The sequence below is a fragment of the Peromyscus leucopus genome, chromosome 5 (genome assembly GCF_004664715.2).
Source record: "Peromyscus leucopus breed LL Stock chromosome 5, UCI_PerLeu_2.1, whole genome shotgun sequence".
In the NCBI taxonomy this organism is placed as follows: Eukaryota; Metazoa; Chordata; class Mammalia; order Rodentia; family Cricetidae; genus Peromyscus; species Peromyscus leucopus.
Genome location: NC_051067.1, coordinates 63,700,516 through 63,722,998, shown reverse-complemented (window position 1 = coordinate 63,722,998; position 22,483 = coordinate 63,700,516). Strand labels below are relative to the sequence as shown.

The 22,483-nt window shown below is 43.8% G+C and overlaps 1 protein-coding gene across 4 annotated transcripts in view; it reads left to right on the top strand.

Moving 5' to 3' along the window:
- The window catches only part of Sephs1 (selenophosphate synthetase 1), a 28,992-nt gene extending 7,141 nt beyond the window's left edge, over positions 1-21,851 (top strand). For 2 of the 4 annotated variants that reach the window (XM_028891903.2, XM_028891909.2), the window contains exons 3-9: positions 753-856; positions 3,655-3,762; positions 4,916-5,070; positions 8,085-8,175; positions 10,633-10,732; positions 18,020-18,232; positions 19,954-21,851. In XM_028891903.2, coding sequence (XP_028747736.1) covers positions 753-856; positions 3,655-3,762; positions 4,916-5,070; positions 8,085-8,175; positions 10,633-10,732; positions 18,020-18,232; positions 19,954-20,168 — 986 coding nt within the window. In that variant the 3' untranslated portion in view covers positions 20,169-21,851. The remainder of the gene's footprint in view (positions 1-752; positions 857-3,654; positions 3,763-4,915; positions 5,071-8,084; positions 8,176-10,632; positions 10,733-18,019; positions 18,233-19,953) is intronic. The other 2 variants (XR_003736812.2, XM_028891922.1) reach the window with 2 other exon arrangements.
- Positions 21,852-22,483: the final 632 nt, after the last annotated feature.

Genomic DNA, 22,483 nt, shown 5'->3' with positions numbered 1-22,483 from the left:
AGCTGAAGCTGAATTGGTTATGTCTAGGTTCAGCGAGAGGCCTTGTCTCAAAAAACAAGGTGGAGGAGAGTAAGATTGGGGAAGAAACCAGATGTTGACCTCTGCCTCTGGATGCATACATGTGTACATACAAAAATATGTATGGATACACAGAGGTGTGAAAAGTGCTTTGGAGAAACTAAAACAAGTAATTGAATTACATAGGTACTAGGTATTTATAACACACTTGGTTAGAAAACTTTGAATTCCTGCTTTGTCCTTTACCATTACACTTAGGCTAAATACTAACTGGCATTTTCTGTATGAAAATATAGTACAGACACTCACTCTTGGGAAAATAGAACACTATCTAGTATGGTATAACAGCATTTAGGTAATTAATATCTCAAACTAGCTGTCGATAAAATAACAACAGTTCCATTTGTATTGTCACCCTCAAAGAAGTTCTGTGTAAGCCAGGTGTGGCGGTACATTATTGCCAACACAAGAAAATGTTCAGGGCCTCAGTAAGGTTCAAATTTTTTGCCATATTACATCTTGGTGACTTAATTTTATTCCTGTTTCCTATCCTATGCTGGCTATATTTCAAATTTATTTCAGTTGTGCTTCTTGATGGCATACACATAGTTTGTTGACAGTGTGGAGTTTGCTATCTTATTGTAGAAATCTTCCTGCAAAATGTTGCTCATACAAGATTAAGTGCTTTTCTTTTCCCCTTACATTTTGGTTGCTGGCAATGTTCATCTTCCCAGGCATTGGAATGGATACTTGCGTCATTCCTTTGAGGCATGGTGGTCTTTCCTTGGTTCAAACCACAGATTACATTTATCCTATCGTCGACGACCCTTACATGATGGTAAGTTTGGCTTTGTGTATTTTTGTAATTGAGACTAAAGCATTTGGTTTTGGTTTTGGATGGTTTTGTATGTGCCTTTGGGTTTGGGTTTTGTTTCTTTGTTGTGTTTTCTGCTTTTGCTGTACCCCAGTTATATATCTCCCCCGACTCCTGCAGTCACGGCAGGCCGACGTGTCTCCTCACACTTGACACTACACGAATCAGGTAGAACAGGGGCATCTCTGCTGCTTTTATACCTGAAGGTGCCATTGTTTTGAGAGATTGCTGGTGATTGGTGGTGTTCTCTGTGTTCTTTCCTTGTACCTGTCTCTCTTTGTATTTGCAAAGTTACTGGTCTTTTGTTTCTGGCTGGAGACGTTGCTATACTCTGTAATAACACTGATTCTGAATGTTTCCTCCTACAAATAAGGGAGCTTTCAAATCTCATCACAATTGGACACACACACACACACACACACACACACACCCCAGGGTTTCTCTGTAGCTGTGGCTGTTTTAGAACTCTCAATGTAGAACCTCAAACTGGGAGAGATGTGCCTTCCTCTGCCTCTTGAGTGCTGGGATTAAAAGTGTATGTATACCACCATACCTGGCTCACTGACAGTTGGACTTCTTCAACTTTTATTCTTGTAAATGTTAGGGTAAATTGGTTACCACCTACCCAGCCACCTGCATGCCCACTCACCACTGTATTCTGTGCCACTCTGGTCTAGCAGACCACTGAACTAAAGTTGTAGCTACTGGGCAGGGGAGATAGCTCAGTGGGAAAAGTACTCCCTGTAAGCATGAAGACCCCCCGCACCCAAGTAAAAAGCTGAGTGTGGCAACACACATCTCTAATCCTAATGCCGAGAAACAGCGACAGGAGGGTTCCTGGGTCTTGCTGGCCAGCCAGGCTAGCCGAATGGTTGAGATCCAGGTTCAGTAATAGACCCTGTCTTGAAAAATAAGGTAGAGAGAGACTGAGGAAGACATCCGACGCCAGTCTCTGTCCTCCACAGGCATATGGGCACACACAAAGTTCTAGCTACTGTGTAGATACATTTTCCCGTCATCCATTACGTGCTTACAGCCAGCAGCCTTCTAATCTGCCTATTCTTTTTTTTTTTTAATCTGCCTATTCTTTAACCCTGCTTCTCACCATCTAAGAACAGGAAGATCCCACTTGTTTAAGAATGCCAGGTGTCCTCCTGGGCGGCAAGAACTGTAGCTAGAGTTTTCCTGCCTTGCCCACAGTCAGGACAAATCTTTGTTACCCACCAGTCCCACAGCCGCTTAGACCCAACCAAGGAAACACAGAGACTTATATTGCTTACAAACTTATATCTTAAATTAATCCATTTCCATAAATCTATACCTTGCCATGTGGCTCGTGGCTTACCAGCGTCTTCACATGCTGCTTGTCATGGCGGGAGCTGGCAGTGACTCCTTCTGCCTTCCTGTTCTTTCTTTTCTCCTTTCTGTTAGTCCCGCCTATACTTCCTGCCTAGCCACTGGCCAATCAGTGTTTTATTTATTGACCAATCAGAGTAAATTGACATACAGACCATCCCACAGCAAAGGACAGTGGGATCAAGCTTTCCATGTAGGAACTCCGGCCATGGGGAGGGAAATGAGGACATTTCCCTCTTGGGTACAGTGGAGTAAACAGGTTATTAGGAAGTATATTCCCCATAAAGCAGCACATCCATGTGTCCCTCCTTCCATGTGGCCAAGCTACCCAGAATCCATCCTTTCCTAGTGTCTCTTAGAAGCATTTGAGAGCAGCCGGTACCGTGTGCCCCATGGCCCTTGATGCTCCCTGTGGGCTCCTGGTGTTGACAGTAGGTCTGCAGAAAGAAGGCTGCAGGAGTGTCTGGAATTCGAATGAACATGAACACCACTACAGATGATGCACCACGTTCCTGTTGATTAGCCTTATGTCCGAAGGAAATCTTGTTATTTGTCTCGTTACTGTGTATAAAAAAAAAATTTAGACAATGACAACTTAACATTTAAAAAGTCTTCCAGAGCAATAGTCTTTCTTGCCACATTCTTATTGGATATTGTTTAAATTCCTAGTAAAGCAAAAGAATTTACTGGGAAATGCTTTTTTTCAATCCACTTTAGGTCTGTATGTTTCTTATTTCTTTTATATTTGTTTCTCAAACAAGATGATTTTCAGCCGGGCGGTGGTGGCACATGCCTTTAATCCCAGCACTCAGGAGGCAGAGCCAGGAGGATCTCTGTGAGTTCGAGGCCAGCCTGGTCTACAGAGCGAGATCCAGGAGAGGCACCAAAGCTACACAGAGACACCCTGCCTCAAAAAACAAAAAAAAGATGGTTTTCCTGTTTATTTCTTATAGTTTGACAAAAAAGCTGCACCAGTTTCTTAATCCAACAACATAAAACCCATCTTCTGTTCTGTAACCAGCCGAGGCAGCCCTTCCCTGTGGTCTGCTGAGTTCGCCTTTAGGTGACTAACTGTAGGCGTCTCGCTCCCTGGTCTCTCCCACACAGACAGATGCTAACTGCTTCTCTTCCTGATACCCCAGCCCACCCCCATCTTCAGCCAGGGCTCTGAAATTTAGTGTGGGGAAGAATGTGAATTCTTTGTTCTGCTCAGGTGAGAGGAGCTGGGGAGTGGGTGACTGGACAGTTAAGTGAGGGGAACCAGCTGAGAGTCGTAGCCTGGGAGCTGCCCGCCCTTCCTGGGAAGTCCCGAGGTTTCGGAAGCCACTGCTTCGTCGGCTCCGTCTTTGTTTGTACAGGTGGGAAATCCCTGGCTGTGCTTTCTCACATCTCTGCTCTCTTCCTAGGGCAGGATAGCATGTGCTAATGTCCTCAGTGACCTCTATGCAATGGGCGTCACGGAGTGTGACAATATGCTGATGCTCCTTGGAGTCAGTAATAAAATGACTGACAGGGTAAGTCAGACGTTCACTCACTGGGATCTGGGTTGACTTCATTTTATGTTTACAGACATGGTCTCAAGTACGCAGCCCTCTACTTAGGGGCATCTATCTGTACATTAAAATTAGCGTACCTAGTCTCTTTCCCCATCGCCTCCTCCTTTCCTCTCTTGACAGAAAGCTGAACGTTTTTTGTGGAGGGGAGACTTGGTAAAGCTTGGCTATACCACTTGAACCTTAGTACAGGCCTGTGAGTCAGGCCTTGCCTCGCTGGCTCAGGACTGGGACCACATCCACAGCAGGCACGGGCCATGGCTCCACGCTTTCACATGCTCATGTTTCTGTGTTACCACCCAGTAGCTTGTTGTTTGAAGCAGGCATGGATTCCTGTTTAGGTTATCTTTACTTATTTTTGTTTTATGTGCATGAGTATTTGCCAGTGTGTATGTAAGTACACCATGTGTGTGTCTGGAACTGGACTTAGATAGTTGTGAGCTGCCATATGGGTGCTAGGAACCAAACTCGGGTCTCTGCAAGAGAAGCCATGCTCGTAACCATTGAGCCATCTCTCTGGCCCCATTATTTAGGTTATTTTTGACAAGATGTGTTTTTATTTCCATATCTTCCCCCACCCCCCACCCCACCCCCGAAATCAGTTTGTCATGATTTACTGATAACCCAGTTTTCTGTGGTCTCGCTTTTTTTTAACCTAGCAGTGTGCTTTGACCAGTAGTAGCTAGTGGTCTCAGCAAGGACTTAGCTGAGGACGTTACTTCACAGCTCTCAGCAGGTCCTCCCATTCCTTGTTAAACATAAGCCTCTTTGAAAGCAGGGCTGTGGATATGTAGTTAGCTTGTCTGGTGTTCTTCAGGACCAGCAGAGAGCTGACTTCTAATAGTCATCAGCCTCTGGGCCAGGCCTGTGGGCAAATGGCATTATACTCCCTACTCTTACCTGGGCTTCGTTCACTTTGTAACCCATACACCTTCCAGCATTTGATCACATGCTTAGAGCTAGAAGCGTTCCCTGCTTTATTGTACCTACCCTGTCCGTCAGCTTTTGGTTCTCTGAAGGTTTTTTATCTTTTTATAACTACAAATGCAGAACCATCCTCTCTGGGTTTTGAACAGAATTGCATGACTTTTCATCTGTGTCCTTTTAACTCTAGGAAAGGGATAAAGTGATACCGCTAATTATACAGGGTTTTAAAGATGCGGCAGAAGAAGCGGGAACCTCCGTAACAGGGGGCCAAACAGTGTTAAACCCCTGGATTGTTCTAGGAGGAGTCGCCACAACTGTCTGCCAGCCCAATGAATTTATCATGTAAGTTGGCTTTTGTTTCATGTGTCGGAACCTATTTTTCTCTCGTTCTCTCTCAAAATAAGGTGTATTAATTAAGGTACCATTCACTTGCTGTACAATCACCCATTTCAGGTGTGCAGTTGAGTGGTTTTTGGCCTATCCAGGGTATAGAATCACCAGGGTCCCTTACGACACTTTCATCACCCTGAGCAGAAACGCTCCCACTCAGTTATCACTTGCTGGTCCTTCAGACACATCTTGGTTGGTGTCTCACTTAGTATATTAACGTGGAGTATTTTTATATTCATAAATTTTGTAGCATATATCTGAACTTTGATCCTATTTCTGAGTAACTTTAGACCTTGTAAATTTCACTTAACAAAAATATATGCCACATTATTCAGCATTTTATCTGTCTATTTTTTGCCTTAGCTTTTTGAGACAAGATGTCATTCTGTATCTCCTACTGACCTCAAACTCATGATCCTCCTGCCTCAGCCTCCTCAGTACAGGAATTGCAGGTAAGCGCGGCCTTGACAGCTTTTCTGATTTTGTTTTCTTGTACTTGGGATTGAATACAGCTGCTTGTGTCTGTTAACCACGTGCTCCACCGCTGAGCTCTCCCTCCATGTCAGCATTTCCAGTGTACAGTTCATTGGTTTTGTAAGTACAGGCTTGAGCAGTCGTCAGCCTCCCTCTCCAGTAGCCAGAACGTTTGCATCCATGCAGCAAGCCTGTCTGCATGCAGACATTTCCAGTTTCCTCCTCTCCGAATGCTCTGGAGACCAGAAAGCTTCTTTTTGTCTTTAAAGATCTGCCTGTTCTGAGCACTTTATATAAATGGAACCATTCTATGTAGGACATTTTTACTGTTTTTTGTTTGTTTGGTTGGTTGTGTGGTTGGTTGGTTTTTCCAGACAGGGTTTCTCCATGTAGCCTTGGCCGGCCTGGAACTTACTCTGTAGACCAGGCTGGCCTTGAACTCACAGAGATCCGCCTGCCTCTGCCTCCCAAGTGCTGGGATTAAAGGTGTGTATTACCACCACTCTACTCCATAGTGCTTTTTATGGCCTAGTAAGCTTTTGTTTGTATGTACCACAATTCTGCTCACTGGTTGGTGGAATTTTGAGTTGTTTTCTCCTATTACTATGAATGTTCTACAGGTTCAGTTTTGTTTTGTTACTTTGTGTATGCACAGACACAAGTTCTCCATATTCCTTCTAGAAGTTGTTCTATGATGTCATTCTGCTCATAGCCAGGCCAGCATAGTGTAGGTGATATCCCACTGTGGTTTTGATTTGTGTTTCCTTGATGACTGATAATGTCAGGCATCTTGTCTTGTAGCTTTCTTTGGGGTGGGAGAGCATTTCTCTGCATTCTTTGGAGATGGATCTCAACACAGATTTTCACTTCCCATGTTTGATGTTAAGAAAAGGGACCCTCAGGCTGGAGAGGTGGCTCAGCTGTTAAAGACTAGGCTCACAACCAAAAAATACAAGAAGAGGCACCCTGTCCTATTTTTTTGAAGTTAGTAGAAATTCCACTTACTTGTTTTACTATGTGTTTTATCTATGGGGGGCGGGGGACAACTTGCAGGAGTTGATTCCCTGCTATCACATGAGTCCTACGAATTGAACTCAGGCCCTGAGAGTTGGTAGCAAGTATCCACTGAGCCATCTCACTGGCCCTTACTTCAGTTTTTGATGAGTCATTGGTAGCTATATGTTAATCTGGGTCAGAATTTAAAAGATGTAAAAGAATCTACAGTAGAGTGGCCCTTATCTGTGCTGAGGCCCCAAGTTTCCCATCCTAGGCACCCTCTTACTAGTTTTGTGTATTTGCTATTGACATTTTAGTTATGTTTGGTTATTTTGATACCATAACTAACACTCCAAGAGTAATCTTAGAGCAGGTCATTAGGACAGGTTCTAGGAATCCCTAGGTCAGGGGTGTACCAGTAATGCTGAGAGCCCGCCCTTCATAAAGGCTCTCCCAGGAGCCGCTCCCAGCAGTGAACAGATCAGCCAGATTCTCCATATCCTGACTGGCAGTGGATTAACAGGTTTAATCTTTGCTGTTCTGCTCGGTGGTTTTTGTCAGTTTGTTTTTCTAGTACTGGGGGTTTGAACCCCAGGCCTTGTGTAGGGAAGGAAATGGTTCTGCTCTTGAGCTATCCTTGCTTACTTACTCTTGCTGTTGAGCTATCCTCGATCACTCTGGCGTGCTCTCTTTCTCTCTCAATTGTTATTTTGGCTGTTGTGTAAAGCAGGGTTTGATCTTCCTGCCATTGTCTTCCAAGTATCTCAGATGACGAGTGGAGAGCAGTGTGCCCAGCTTCTGCTTGGTGGTTTGAATCTTACTCATAAGAGTGAGGTTGAACACCTTATTCACTTTCCCCAAGCTCTTTTTACTCCAGTAGCTGAAGACATTCCCATTAAGCTTCCTGTGTCTTACTGGGAGGTTTCCTTCTAACAGACGGCATATGTGGGGCAAGCATGAAGACCTGAGTTGTGTCTCCAGCAGCAACATAAAAGCTGGGTGTTGGGGCTGGGCGTTGGTGGCGCACACCTTTAATCCCAGCACATGAGAGGCAGAAGCAGGTGGATCTCTGTGAGTTCGAGGCCAGCCTGGGCTACAGAGTGAGTTCCAGGAAAGGCACCAAAGCTACACCGAGAAACCCTGTCTCGGAAAAAACAAAAAACAAGAAAAAAAGTTGGGTGTTGGCAGTGTTCACTGTAACCCCAGCACTGGGAGGCAAAAAAGGCAAGCCCCCGGGGCTCACTAGCCAGCCATTCTAGCCAAAATGGTGAGAGACCTTATTTCAAAAAAATAAGGTGGTAAAAGTGACGATAGCACTCAATATTGACTTCTGGCTTCTGCCCCACTCACACACATGTGCATTCATACACATACACACACACAGACACCAAAAAAAAGTACAAAACATTCTTTAGCAAGAGTTCCCGCTTTGCTTTAATAATGCGTTTGTTTCCTTGGTTAGTTTGACTAGAACATGCTCTTTCTCTCTTCTGCAGGCCAGATAATGCAGTACCAGGAGATGTGCTGGTCTTGACGAAACCCCTGGGCACGCAAGTTGCGGTCGCTGTGCACCAGTGGCTGGATATTGTAAGTAAGGAGCTGTTGAGGAGTGAGGTGGCGGTGAGCGGGGCAGTTAGCGTTCAGAGTTGCTTTTTAGTTTCGGTAAAGGCCTTAGATGAATTATTCATATTCTTATAAATGAAAATTTAATCCATCTAATGTTTGAAGGAGGTAAGGCCCAGCTTGAGGCATCAGATAGTGTGAATAAGAATTCTGGGAAGTGACATTCAAAATAATATAAATAGGGTTAGTTGTTGGCATATTAGTCCTGGGTTTTGGGGTTGTTGTGATATGCTACTGTTGTCTTTAAATTGATTAGTAACTTAACATTTAGATGTGCCGGGCAGTGGTGGTGCACGCCTTTAATCCCAGCACTCAGGAGGCAGAGCCAGGCAGATCTCTGTGAGTTCGAGGCCAGCCTGGTCTACAGAGCGAGATTCAGGAAAGGCACAAAGCTATACAGAGAAACTCTGTCTCAAGAAAAAAAACAACAAAAAAGAGCATTTAGATGTGTGATGTTCTTGTGGAGAATGAATAAAAGGATATTTCTCCTAAGCATTATCCTACAGAGCTGTCATCCTTTTTTTTTTTGCCATGACAGCTCCAATGACTAAGATTTCCCTCTGCCCTCACAAGTGGTGTGTTTAATTTCTGACACTACCATCTGAAACTACCAGGCTTGAGAAATAGTTGGGAAAGAATAATGCAGACTTATGTCACTTATCCATCATTTATCTTGGCTTGATATAGCCACTAAGAAATCTCAGAGCTCAGCCATCGAGTCCTTTCCAGAGAACCTGGCTTCTCTTCTCAGCACTCACTTGTGACCAACAGCTGTTCCAGAAGGACTGATCCAGTACCCTCTTCTGGCCTCTGTGGCACTGCATGTGTGTGGTATGCAAACTTACGTGTAGGCAAAATGCCCATATACATAAAATATTAAAAGTAAATTTTGCCAAATGGTGGCACACATCTTTATCCCAGCACTTGGGAGGCAGAGGCAGGCAGATCTCTGTGAGTTTGAAGCCAGCCTGGTCTACAGAGTGAGTTCCAGTATAGCCAGGGTGTCACAGAGAAACCCTGTCTTGAAAAAAGAATAATAATAATAATAAATAAATAAAATTAAACCTCAAAAAATTTTTTTTTCATCTCAGAGGTGGCGACATTCTTCACTTATTTTCCCTCTTTGCTCAGGATGTGAACCCACCTGGGAAGTTGCTGTGAAGATGGTCACAGAAGTGCTGTGCAGTGACTGTGTAGCCTGTACAGTCTTACGGGGGTGGGGGAGCCAGGGCCTTCTCTCTCTCTCCACTTCCGCTTCCCACACCACTGCTTCATTATTTATTTATTTTTAGTGACTACTCAGAATTTGAAAAGGCAGATATAATGTTTTGGGTTTTGTTGTTGTTTTTTTATAAAGATAGAGGTAACTGTCAAGAGTTTTAGAACCTGTAGTCTGAGGATACTGGTTTTTGACAGGCAGGGAATGACAGGTACAGATATCAGAGTGGATGTTTCTTCTGGGAGAGATGGAAGTTGGTCCTAACGCCTAGCAGTGTGGGGGAGGTTATTGAATTTTGTGATACTGGGGACCAGACTCGGCCTCACACATGCTAGGCAGGCTCTACCCCAGAGCCTTGGGTATTGTTTATAGTGTTCAAGACAGTTAAGTGAATGTGTGAATCATAGAGCAATTAGTGGTCTGTGATATCTTTGTGCCATGAACCTTACTTACATCATTGTGCTAAGTTCTTTGACAATCAGACAAAGGTCTTTTTGTCCCTTTGATAATACCTTATTTGCTTACCCAAGGCTATCCTCAGCATGGACAGTTAGAAATTCTACATGTTTGTATCAAGATAGCTTCACTGCAGGAGTCAGTTAAAGTAAAAAAAAAAAAAAAAAAAAAAGTATAACATAAAAAATGGAAGCCATTTACCTAATAGAGGAGATGGGAAAAAGAGCCAAGGCATGGGGAAAATTCTGTTCTTGTTACAGAATTTTCAAGGTTTTGTGAATACAAGTCAAACGCTTGCTGGAGCTGCATCCTCGGTCCTTAAAAACAATGTTAATAAAGGAATTTATACCTGGCCAAATAAGAGTGGGGTCCTGCTTTGTGTCCTGTTAGATTTACATATCCAGCATGCTGTGATACTTACTATGGAAATGTGGGATAAGCAGACAATAATAGCATGGTGGTAGTTCCATGAAAAATACTAATCACAGAGGAGCACAGAGTTAGAACATTTCTCTGCCTTTTCACACTAGATAAATAAAATTCCTAGAGACTAGTGTGTAGCTTAGTGGTACAGGCTATGCTGACCATGTGTGAGGCCCTGGGTTTGATCACCAGCAATATGTATACATATCAGACATACCCCAGTCCCAGGAGATGACTAAGCAAAGTGTTCCTTTTCTAAGTGTTTAGGAATAAAGATGAATCACATTTTCGTTTTTCTCTCTCACCTATGTTCCTATGGCTAGCCTGAAAAGTGGAATAAAATCAAGCTAGTGGTCACCCAGGAAGATGTAGAGTTGGCATACCAGGAAGCGATGATGAACATGGCGCGGCTCAACAGGACAGGTATGGGGCAAAGGGCGTTCTGGTGAGGGGTGGAGAGAGAAAGGAAGGAGACCCGGGATGGGGAAGAACTTGGCAGTGACCAAACACCAGCGTCTTCCCTTGGTACCTGCTTTGGGTCCATAGATTACTACTGGGAATATAGGCAGATGGTGTTTAATTCATAATTTCAGTATTACAGCTCCCTAATACTTTTCAACTCTTGAATGTGGAAGTAGCATCGGGTTTTGAATCCTGTTGAGTCGAGGAGAACCTGTTCTCAGTAAAAAGTGTTAGATGTGACTTCTAGTAGATAATTTCTCATCATAATGTCCACATGGGCCTTCCTCCTCCTTCGAGCCAGTTGTCGGGGGTGGGGGGGGGCACTTTAAGAATCCCAGTAGGGCTCTGCACACCTTTAATCCCAGCACTCGGGAGGCAGAAGCAGATGGATCTCTGTGAGTTCAAGGCCAGCCTGGTCTACAGAATGAGTTCCAGGACAGCCAGGACCACACACAGAAACCCTGTCTCAAAAAACAAACAAAAACCCCACCACCAACAAAGCAGTAGATGGGCTGGAGAGGCAGCTCAGTGGTTAAGAGAGCCAACTGCTCTTGCAGAAGATCAGAGTTGAGTTCCTAGTACCCATCCTGGGTGATTGACCTCCAAAAGCACTTGGCGTCATGTGCACATTCACATATACATAATTTTAAAATAATGAATTATTTTTTAATTAAAAAAAACTGCAGTCAAAACAGTTTGCCCTTTCAATTGTGAAATGGACTCTTAATTACTTTTCTGTTGCTGTGGCAAAACAAACACCATGACCAAGGCAACTTACAGAAGAAAGGGTATTGGAGGTTTCGGAGGGTAAGTCTCCTTCATGTCATGGCAGGGAGCAGGAAGCTATAGCAGTAGCTAAGAGCTTACATCCTTATCCACAAGCAGGAGGCAGTGAGGGAGCGCTAACTGGGAATGGCATGGGCTTTTGAGACCTCAAAGTCTGTACCCCATGACACTTCTCCTCCAACAAGGCCACACCTCCTAATCCTTCCCAAACATTTCCACCTACTGGTAACCAAATATTTGAATATATGAGCCTATGGTAGCCATTACTCATCCAGTCACTACACAGGCTTTAGTGCATGACTTTAAACTAGTTAAGATATAGTGGCTTGTTTGATTGAATGGAGAGATGTAAGTCTTATTGTATAGGATTTTTATTCAGTTATATAAACCATCACAAAGCAGGTGCTGTACAAATGTCAAGTGCTGCTTTTTCTTTCATATATGCATATGTATTAATAAAGGTGGGTGCATACATGTGTACAAGTGTACATGCATGTGTGTATACGTGTGTATAGAGGCCAGAGGTCAAATTTGAGTGCCCTTCACCTTGTATTTTGAGGCAGAATCTCACTGACCTGGAGCTCACCCATTAGGCTAGGCTGGCTGTCTAGCAAGCCCTAGGTGTCCACCTGTCTCCACCTCCCCAGCATGTGGTGCCAGGGACAGGTTTTTTTCTTGCGTTCTGGGGCTCCAATTTCATACCTTACTTACTGAGCTCACTCCCTGGCCCTAGCTGTTTTTTTAATTGTAGTAAAATAGCTTCTTTGGCCATAGACAACACCCGTAAATAAGGGATATAGTAAAATTACCCTGGCTGAGTACATTTTGCCTGCAGGCTTCAAAATATGTCAAGGAAAGGCTATTCTAAAACTTAACTGTTGATTACAAGAAAGACAAGCATTGAAAACTGAGTCTAGATGTACCATGGAGTGTCATTGTGTGGTTAACTGGTCATCAGAACTTTGTCATTCCAAGTGTTTGCATTTAGACTTGCTGGTCAGGTAACACAAAGATGTCCCCGCTACTCATCATGAGCCCTTTGAAACTGGATCTTAGTTTGTATGTGATAGCCAGGGCTTTATATGGCGTGTTGACAGCAGATCTCTTGATCAAATTTCCATGCTTCTGATTTAGTGTCTCCACTCTATCTCCTGTGTACAGTGTACACTGTTGGACACCCCCCCACACACACACACACACTTTGATCAAATTACAACTGGGATTCTAAGCAAATCACTTGTTACATTATAGTTGTGAGAATAACCATAAGAGCTTAGCTGTTTTTCTGTGATAAGAAGGGTCAGCCATCACTGGGAAACTATAGCCTCCCAAAGACACATTGGATTATCAATTGTCTGGGTTTGTTTGTTTGGTTTTTTTTTTTTTTTTTTTGAGACAAAGTATCAAGTATCACTATAGCCTTGGCTAACCACTCAGTCCTAGAGTTCCTCCTGCCTCTGTCTCCTCAGTGCTGGGATTAAAGGTGTGGGCCACTATGCCCCTCCTTTCTCAGACTTTTAACAATGTGTCTCCGAAGATTTAACTTAAAATATAGGGGGAAGGGGCTTTTTTTAAACTTCCAATCAATTAAATTTCAGGGTGAGATAAATCACTCATTTGCCTATGACCTTTTATTTTTGTTCTGTTTTTTGAGACAGTCTCATATATCCTGGGCTGGCCTCCACCACCCTTGAACTTTTAATCCTCCTGCCTCTGTCTCCTGAGTGCTGAACTACCAGGTGTGTATCACCCTGCTGGGTTCTGTGCAGTGCTAGGAATCAAAGCCTGTCTTATGCAGCCTGATTTGATGGAGGCATTTTCTTATTGGGGTTCCCTCCAGCTTGTACCAAGTGGATGTAATACCAGCCAGCGTACCAAGGCAATCCTTGACATGGTTTAAGCATCTTTTCTTAAGTATGTCTTTATGTGTCTGTATGTGTGAACACATTTGCACAGTGCCCTTGAAGGACAGAAGAGGGCATCAGATCCCCCGGAGCTGCAGTTACAGGTTGTGAAGCTCTTGCTGTGGGTGCTGGGGTCCAAACTTTGGGTTCTCTGGAAGAGCCACAAGCCCTCTGGCGTGCTGAGCTGTCTCTCCAGCCCCCACTTTAATCATCTCACACTGTTTTACTGGTGTTCACACCAGCTAAATAGTTTATAATTAAGCAGAGGCACCTCATGGATCTTTTAAAAACGGTAAGCCATTGTTTCTTAGAAAGCTTGTTCTTAGCTTTTTATGCACTGCCCCCCGACCCCAACGAGCACCACTGTGCACCTGTGGGTGCCGTGGACGTAGGTAAAAGTCAGAGGACAGTCTCCTTGGTCCTCACCTTCCACCTTGGTTGAGACAGGTCTCTTGTTTGCTGTGGCATATGCCAGATCTGTGACCTTCTGAGAAATTCCCATCCCTGCCTCGGTTCTCACCTTAGGGTGCAGAAATGCAGATGCTCCGTAGGCCCCGTGTTAGTTCTGGGGACCTGAATTCAGGGCCTTGTGTTTGCACGGCAAGTGCTTTCCCCACGGGACCATCCTCCAGCTACTGCCGCCTTCCGACAGTACCTGCTGTGTAGAAATGTGCTGCGTTTGGCAGTAGACCAAAGCTAAGCAGCAGAGGCAAGAAAGACGGGCTCTTCAGCAAATGGTGCTGGAACCCAAAAACAATCTAGGCACTGACCTTTATCTTTCATAAAATATAACTCTGTTTATTACAAGAATTCCCAAATCTTCCACAAATAGATTTGCCCAAGCCAACTACTCAGGAGGCTGAGGGAAGAGGATCATTGGTCAAGGCCTGCCTGGTTAAAAAGTTTATTGCTAACCTGGGCAGGGTGGTAAGGCTCTGTCTCAAAATTCCAGAAGGGGAAAAAAAGAGGATGGAATTATATGCTTCCAATAGAGAAGTTTTTTGATTTTGTTGTTGTTTGTTTGAATTTTCAATACAATATATAGTGTATGTATACGTGTGTGTGTGTGTGTGTTTATTTTTGTTTTTTTGAGACAGGGTTTCTCCGTGTAGCCCTTGCTGTCCTGGAACTCACTCTGTAAACCAGACTAGCTTTGAACTCACAGAGATCCCCCTGCCTCTGCCTCCTAAGTGTTGGGATTAAAGGTGTGCACCACCACCACCACCACCACCACCACCACCACCACCACCACCACCACCACCACCATGCCCGGCTCAACATAATATATTTTGATCATATTCTTTTCCCCTTCCTAGAAAAGTTTTAAAACTAATACAGATCAGTGGAGAAATCCCAGCACCCATATTAAAGTCTCTTGTCTCTGTCTGATCCTTGTTTGGAACGTGTTTACTATTTTTTCTTAACCTTTGTGTTTTTGCTTTGGGGGATTTCTACTTATCGTACTACTATAATAATTATCTCATTAATGCAGATTGTTTTAGGAAATGCTTTTACACACAAAATATTTTATTTAGCTCTTCACATGTGGAGGAAACAGTTTACCGTGTAAAGGGAAAGAGAACCTTACAATCCTGACGGTTCTTACAAATGATTGATATTGAGTCTCCCTACACAGCACTTACTAAAGCACTTGAATTTGAATTGTGAGTTACTTGAAAGATCCAATTAAACTAAATTTTAGTATATATCATATATAGTTGTACATGATTGCATGCTTATGTGTCAAAATGCTTTGAAATGTATTAGTATTGAAATAGAAATGTAAAGATTGCTGTGGAATGTGTCTATTATATTTTCCTTATGTGTTTCATTTGTTTAGAGCATAAAATACCTTTTTTAAAAAAATTGTTTAAACTGAATAAGGCTAAATGAGTACTGTAACTGTGAAAATATCTTTTAAGTCTTTGTCATGTTTTTCTTTAGAAAAAAAAAAAAACAGCTATTGCAAATTATGTCATTCCTGATTAACCAGAACTTTGTGGTTATTATTAAGTCAATTTTATGCTTCCTTAAAAACAACAGCAAAAAAAAACCACAAAAGTGCAGAAGAAAATTGTGAATGGTTGTCCATCCCAAAACAGCTTCAGTTTGCATTTTTAAGTATTCCTCCATGGCTTTTAAATATTTCCCTTCAGCTTACTGTTGTTGCCTTATTGGTTATTACAATGCACATGGACCTAGTGACTGCTCTTATTCCTTTTGCATTACTGATTATTTATCCATGTACCTATCCATATACACTGGCACACAGAATTTTGGATGACCAAATAATGTTCTACTAGAAAGAGAGTCTACCTTTAACAATCCATTTGAAAATTAAACTTGTCACTAGGGCTGTGCAGCTGCAGTCACCCTGAGATCTGGCAGGAGAGCAGAGCCAAACCAGCAGCGGGGAGGGGCTTTTGGCAAACAGTACTGGAACAAGTGCACATCCATGTGCAGAACCAAAGGGAAGACCATTGTCTTTCATAGAAAGTAACTCAGAATAGCTGTAGGCCTCCAGGAGCACAGCACAGAAGATACAACAGTTAGATGGAACAGTTAGAAGAAGATGGATGTTCACTGTAATTAAGATAAAACTGTTCTATACACAGCAGCTAAGGTCATGAAAGACACTTGGGAAATAGCTCAGTTGAAAAAGAACTTACCCACAGTCATGAGTTCTTGGGTTCAAGTCCCTGAACCCACATAAGGAACTGACTATGGTGATATACCCTTGAAATCCCAGTGCTGGGAGGCAGAGGCAGGTGCGTCCCTGGGGCTTGCCGCCAGCCAGTCTATTATAACCAGTGAGCCTCGGGTCTCAGTGTCCCACAACGTAACATGAAGGACTAGAGAGATGGTTCAGTGGTAAAACTCACGGAGGACCTGGGTTCAAGTCCCAGCACCCACATGGCCACTCAAAGCCATCTGTAACTCCAGTTCCAGAGCATTGCATGCCCTCTTCAGGCCTCCATGGGCACCAGGCACACAAGTGCAGCCTAAGTGCCCATCCACATAAAATAATAAAATATTTTTAAAAATCAAAAATTAGGATGGGTGGTACCTGAAGAATAACACCTGCAGTTGCTTCTGGCCTCCACATGTACACATACACCACATGCATGTACACATACACCATATACATGTATACACAGAAGAAAAGGCAAGGCAGAGTGGGAGAAAATCTACAAAACACATTGCTGGTAGTGGTCTGATAGCCAAAATTTATGACAAATTCTTGAAACTCAAAAATAAGAAAACAAAATCAAAGCTCTGAACTGACACCTCATCAGGAAAGGTGTATTGGCAATAAGACACCCAGAGATGCTCGGGGTTCTGTGTCCTGAGAGAATCACACATTAAAACAGTGAGGTGCTCCTCACAGGTGTCAGAATGCCAAACTGCAGGCCGCGACACCACCAAACACTGACAAGAACAGGGAGCAACAGGAACTCTTGTTCATTCCTGGTGCTGCAAAACGCACGTGCACTTTCCAACAGTTAGGCCTCTTGGTACAGAACTAGTGTTATTGCTAACCATATGATCTAACGGGTGTGCCTAACTGTTTACCCCAGCAATCGTCACACAGGAATCTGCATGGATTGTTTATAGTGTCTTTGCCCCTAACTGCCGAGCTTAGAAACAGCCAAGATCAGTGGGTGAACAGACAAAACGGCACATCCAGGTGTGAAATATTACTATCAGTTCTTCAAGAGGGGTTGCCCATCAATGAAAGCCTGGGGAAGCCGCCTGCATATTGCTAAATGAAATGAAAGAAGCCAGTCATGACCTTCCTGAAAAGGCAGACCATGGAGACAGTAAAGAGATGAGTGGTTGCCAGGGCGGAGAAGGGAGGAAGAGCTAGGAAAAGAGGCCCGTGAGGCCAGAGCAGTGGAGCTACTTCTCATGTGCATGTTGTTACACATTTAGGAACACACGGTGAGTCCTCATATAAACCATGTGTCCTAGCTGACTGTAAAATACAAGTTTGACTCATCAAATGCACTAATGCAAAGTGTTCCCGTAGGCCATGTGGGAACCCTGGACGACATTTTGTTCAGTTTTTGTTTAAACATGCTCAGTTGATTCTTCTTCCCTAATGCTGCTCTAAATAAGAAAACCTGAAGGTCTGGTGTGGCACAGGCCTGTAATCCCAGCACTTGGGAGGTGAGGTGGAAGGAGTAGGAGCTTGAGGCCAGCCTGGATCACATATGGACCCTATCTCAAAGCTTTAAGAAGTAAAAGTCATTCCGTTCTCGGGAAACTCTAGTAAGAGTATTTAAGTCAGGCATTCTTTAAATGTGTTAGTAGACTGTGGGTTTGTTTTGACGGGTTTCCTCTCTACAGCTTTTTTATTTACTAGGAAGTTGGCCTCGATGGACCTGCTGCTGGGTTCCATGTGGCTGAGTGGTTTCAGCTGCACTGAGGACCCAGTCTCCAGCGTTTAACCCTGGTCTCTGTTGACTTTGTAACGCTGCTTTGTGCCGTCTCTCCTTAGAGAGGCTTTGGGTGGGGAAAGGTGAGTTGTTCTCAAGTCCTCCTCTGCCTCTCCCAGCTGCAGGCCTTATGCACACGTTCAATGCTCATGCAGCCACTGACATCACAGGCTTCGGGATTCTGGGCCATGCGCAGAACCTGGCCAAGCAACAGAGGAATGAGGTGTCGTTTGTGATTCACAACCTTCCTGTGCTGGCCAAGATGGCAGCTGTGAGCAAAGCCTGTGGAAACATGTTCGGCCTTATGCATGGGACCTGCCCGGAGACATCAGGTACAAGGATCCTCTTCCCTGGTCAAGCTAAGAAAGCCCTGGGCACCAGTGAGTCCCCACTTGGTATGAGGTCAGGCATGGCAGCCGTGCCCCTCCTGCTGTGGGTTCCCAGTGCCCTCCAGTGGGACTGAGATGCTGTTTCGAGTTGAATGTGGCTGTGTTCTCCTTTTATACGGTGGTGTGGAAGATGGACGCTCAGGAAAGATCACACATCACATTGACTGGAAACTTAATCCTTGAACTCTGACAACCATAGATAAGATGAAACAGGCTGGTTTTTTATTTTTCTTTAAACGTGGTGTTTTAGCAGAACATCACAGCATTCCCCATTACTTAGAAAGCAGAGTCAGGATGGTTACAAGTCTGAGGCTGATCTCTGCAACATAGCAAAGCCCTGTCTATCTTTTTTTTTAAAAAAAAAAAAAAAAGAGCCAGGTGTGTCTTGTACATGCTTGTAATCCTCATACTCAGAGGACGGAAGCAGGAGGATGGCTTCAAGTTTGAGATCAGCCCAGGCTATGTACTGTGATCCAGTTTTTAAAATAAAAAGTTGTTTTAAGTGCAGTAGTACGGAACTGGAGAGATGGCCCAAAAATTAAGAGCATGTATTGCTCTTGCAGAGAGAGTTTCCAGCACTCGCATCTGGCAGCTCACAACTGCCCGTAATTCCAGCTTTTGGGGAGGTAACGTCTCTGGCCTCCATGGACACCCTCACTCATGAGCATAGGCGTAATTAAAAAGGATGATCTTTTAAAAAGTGGCGTGGTGTGTGTGCTGTGCTTCAGGGTGTATATACCACTTCAGAGTGTTATTTCCCTTTTGCCCCATGCTTCTCTTTCTCCCTTTACCTTGCTGCCTCTGTTTACCTTCTAAGTTTTCTTTACCTCCTATTTTTTTCTTCCTCAGTTTTCCTCATTTCTGTTTCATTTTCTCTAGAACTTGTTTAATGCACATTGCTAGACCCAACTCCTAGGAAACTGGTCGGCATGGGCCTGAGTCCCTAAAAGATTCTGGTATCAGGCCAGGGTTGGAGCCCACAGAGCCCTCTACCAGGACTTGGCATCCTCAGCTCACTGCTCTTACTAGAAGTGGTTAGACCCCTTGGCTGCTATCTGGCTGGAACAGTTTCTGCCACCTAGTGGGCACCAAGTTAGCATTACATGAGCTAGCAACCTCAATCACTTAGCTTGGTTCCTTCGTTTTCTGAAAGGTTTTTCCCGGTCACTTAGAAACTCAACCTTTCTGGCCTGGCTGCTAGAAACAAGAAGGAAAATTGGTATTTTTGTGTTTTGCAGAAGGTAAGAGTCAAGACTAGTGCCTAGATATCTTCAAGGAAAGGCCTTCTCATGAGTCTTAGGTTAAAAACATGTCACAGCATCATTCTCGGTGAGATGAGGCGTCTGCAGGGAAGCACAGGGAAGGAGCCCTTCTCTTGTGTCTCCTGGTGTGGAGTAGGTCACTCACTGGCCTATGTGATTCTGGCTCTGCACGTCTTTCTCTTCTGCTAGCGTTTCAGTGGTGTGGAGGGAAGGTCATTTTCAGTGTGAAGTTAGCGGGGTTTATTCGTGTTTTACTGTAGTAGGAGTTTACCAACAGATCAATTACCCTGTCTCTGGAGTGGAGCAGCCTCTGGGGGTCGGTCAGCCTTGGCGGGGGCTCAGAAAGCCACTTTCTTCTTTCCCAGCACCACACAAATAGTAACTCTTCTCTCTCTTTGCCAGGAGGCCTGCTAATCTGTTTACCACGTGAGCAAGCAGCTCGGTTCTGTGCAGAGATAAAGTCCCCCAAATATGGCGAGGGCCACCAAGCATGGATTATTGGGATTGTAGAGAAGGGCAACCGCACAGCCAGAATCATCGACAAACCTCGGATTATCGAAGTCGCACCTCAAGTAGCCACGCAAAACGTGAATCCCACACCTGGTGCCACCTCCTAATCTAGACAGAGCTAGCTACTGGATTTTGTTTTTAAATAGATCTATTTCTTTTATCATCACTTCAATTAAAGACTAAGAACAACACAAATCTCATTGTGTCTACACATCTGGTGACCCTAGGTCGGTTTGTGAGTGGATGCAATTAATAAAATGAAATCCATGGCCTTCTTTTCCTGTTACATTAACTGAAGATGCACCCACCCTCGAGGCAGCTTCTGAGTTGAGAATGATCTTGTTATCCATACTGTTGATTCATTTTGAATCTTTCGATGCGTATCTCTTGCCGCATAGGCGCTTTCTAAAGGTGCTTCCCACCCCAGACATACTGAGAGCTGTGTCACTGGGCAGTCCCTGTCTTCTCCTTTTCTGTTTCAGTGTCTCGGTTGACATTCTAGAAAGACAGAATTGGTAAGTGACATGATGGTCTCCCAGGAGTCACAGGGTTGCATGATCCCTTGAGTCTTTGATTTGTAAAGCTGAGTCTTAACAACTCGGGGGCATTTCTTCAACCCAGGACATTATGCAGTAGCTCACAGACTCAGTTCAGTAAGGTTTACTCTGCATGGAAAGCACTTAGAATAAAAAAAAAATTCTTTTTTTTGTTAGCTTTCCTGATACTTGCAGTAATACCATTAATGGTTCTTTACCAATAGAAAAAAGGATACTTTTTGCAATGTAATTAGATGTTCTATAGTGTGACAAGGAATTGCCTTCCGATAGGGGGTTCATGTATGATACTCATTTATAATTCAATATCTAATTTACTTCGGAAATAATTTTTAAATATAATCAACAATAAAGACTGTTCTGTGGATGGTAGCGTTTAATACATTTTATATTTTGTATAGTGATTTCAGGCCTCTTGTTTAAAATCAGCAGCTCTTTAGCCTAATTCTTAGTATCATTTTGTCCCCGCGCCTGTACTTTCCTGTGCACGCATTTTGTGATCTGTGTTAAAATCTGCATTGCCACCACTGCAGCTCAAATTTAAAAGTTGGTATTCAAATAAATATTTAATTTTTTTAATTGCTCTTGTATAATCAGATGCCCTTTTTAGTATTATTTCAGAAGCATTTGGGAGGGGTTTGCCTAAAGTACAATTTATTGGGAAAAACTAGATTTTAGTTTTATAAAACTTTTAAGTCTTTCATGGGACCTATATTTTCTTGAATTAAATTTTGTAGTTCTAGAACAAATAGGCAATCTACAAAGGTGTTGTCTGTGTTTCTTAAAAACAGGGGCTTCCTTATCTTTTAACTATGAAGCAGCTGGGGACTCCCATCGGTAAGCACAAGGGCGCTGGGTCCTCAAGCACCTTCTTCAGTAGAGAAAAGCACCACTTCTCCAGGTCACAATGCTTCCTGCTAACAGGCCCCAAAGCTGCACTTTGTAAGCTCACCCAGCCTCACTCAACACAGAAAACCAGGAACCTGCCACTGGGCAAACGGATTCCCTGAAAGGAAGAGGCCGCAGCGTGGTTGTGTCCTTCAGGAGCTACAGGACCTCCTGTATCCACCTAGAGCTGGAACTGAAGCCACCAAGCGTGGCCCTGAGCAGTGCAAGCTGTCACAGAAGGACACTAACTGGACACTTTATAGGAATCTATATGATGTTGGTCCTCGAAAGTACACACCAGTGGTCTGCAAAATAAAATGTGTTGGAATCCTGTGAGTGCAGAAAACATACTGTTGGGCTTGCTTCTGTTTTGTTTCCTCACATAGGTGAAATCGAAGCTAATTCTGTGTATGGTCTGTCCCCAGAGCTTGTACTTTTCTTGATGGCAAGCTTGTTGAGATGAAGTTTGATGGATAATGCCCTGAGTTGTCTTTGAAGATTCATAGAAAAAGAAAATGCCGGGGACTTAAGGGGTCCATGGATTCATGATCCAAGAAAAACCCTTGTGTTTTCAGAGTGCTCAGAAACCTGTGTGTTGGAATCACCCAGGCATTTGTCAAGAGACATTCCTGCCCTTTCCCCAGGCCCACAGAATCAGTAGTTCTGGCTGTGGAGCCAGATAATCTGCCTTCAAAGTGAACCCTTTAGGGCTTTGTACGATAAAGCTTGAGACCCACTAATCTCAAACGGAATGCTGACGGGTGGTGTAGAAAGTGGGGCTCTCAGAGCTCTTTGTAGTCTTAGCCTTTCTATTTCCTGTGCCTGACCTGTGACCCAACAACACTGTGTGTCTGTGTGTGTGTGTGTGTGTGTGTGACTAGAAAGTTCCTTGACTCAAGTGTCTGTCACTGGGTTCAGTTCTTGAGTTTGGTGAAGTCAATGTGGAACTCTTAAATTCATCCAGCAGTCACTACTATCTG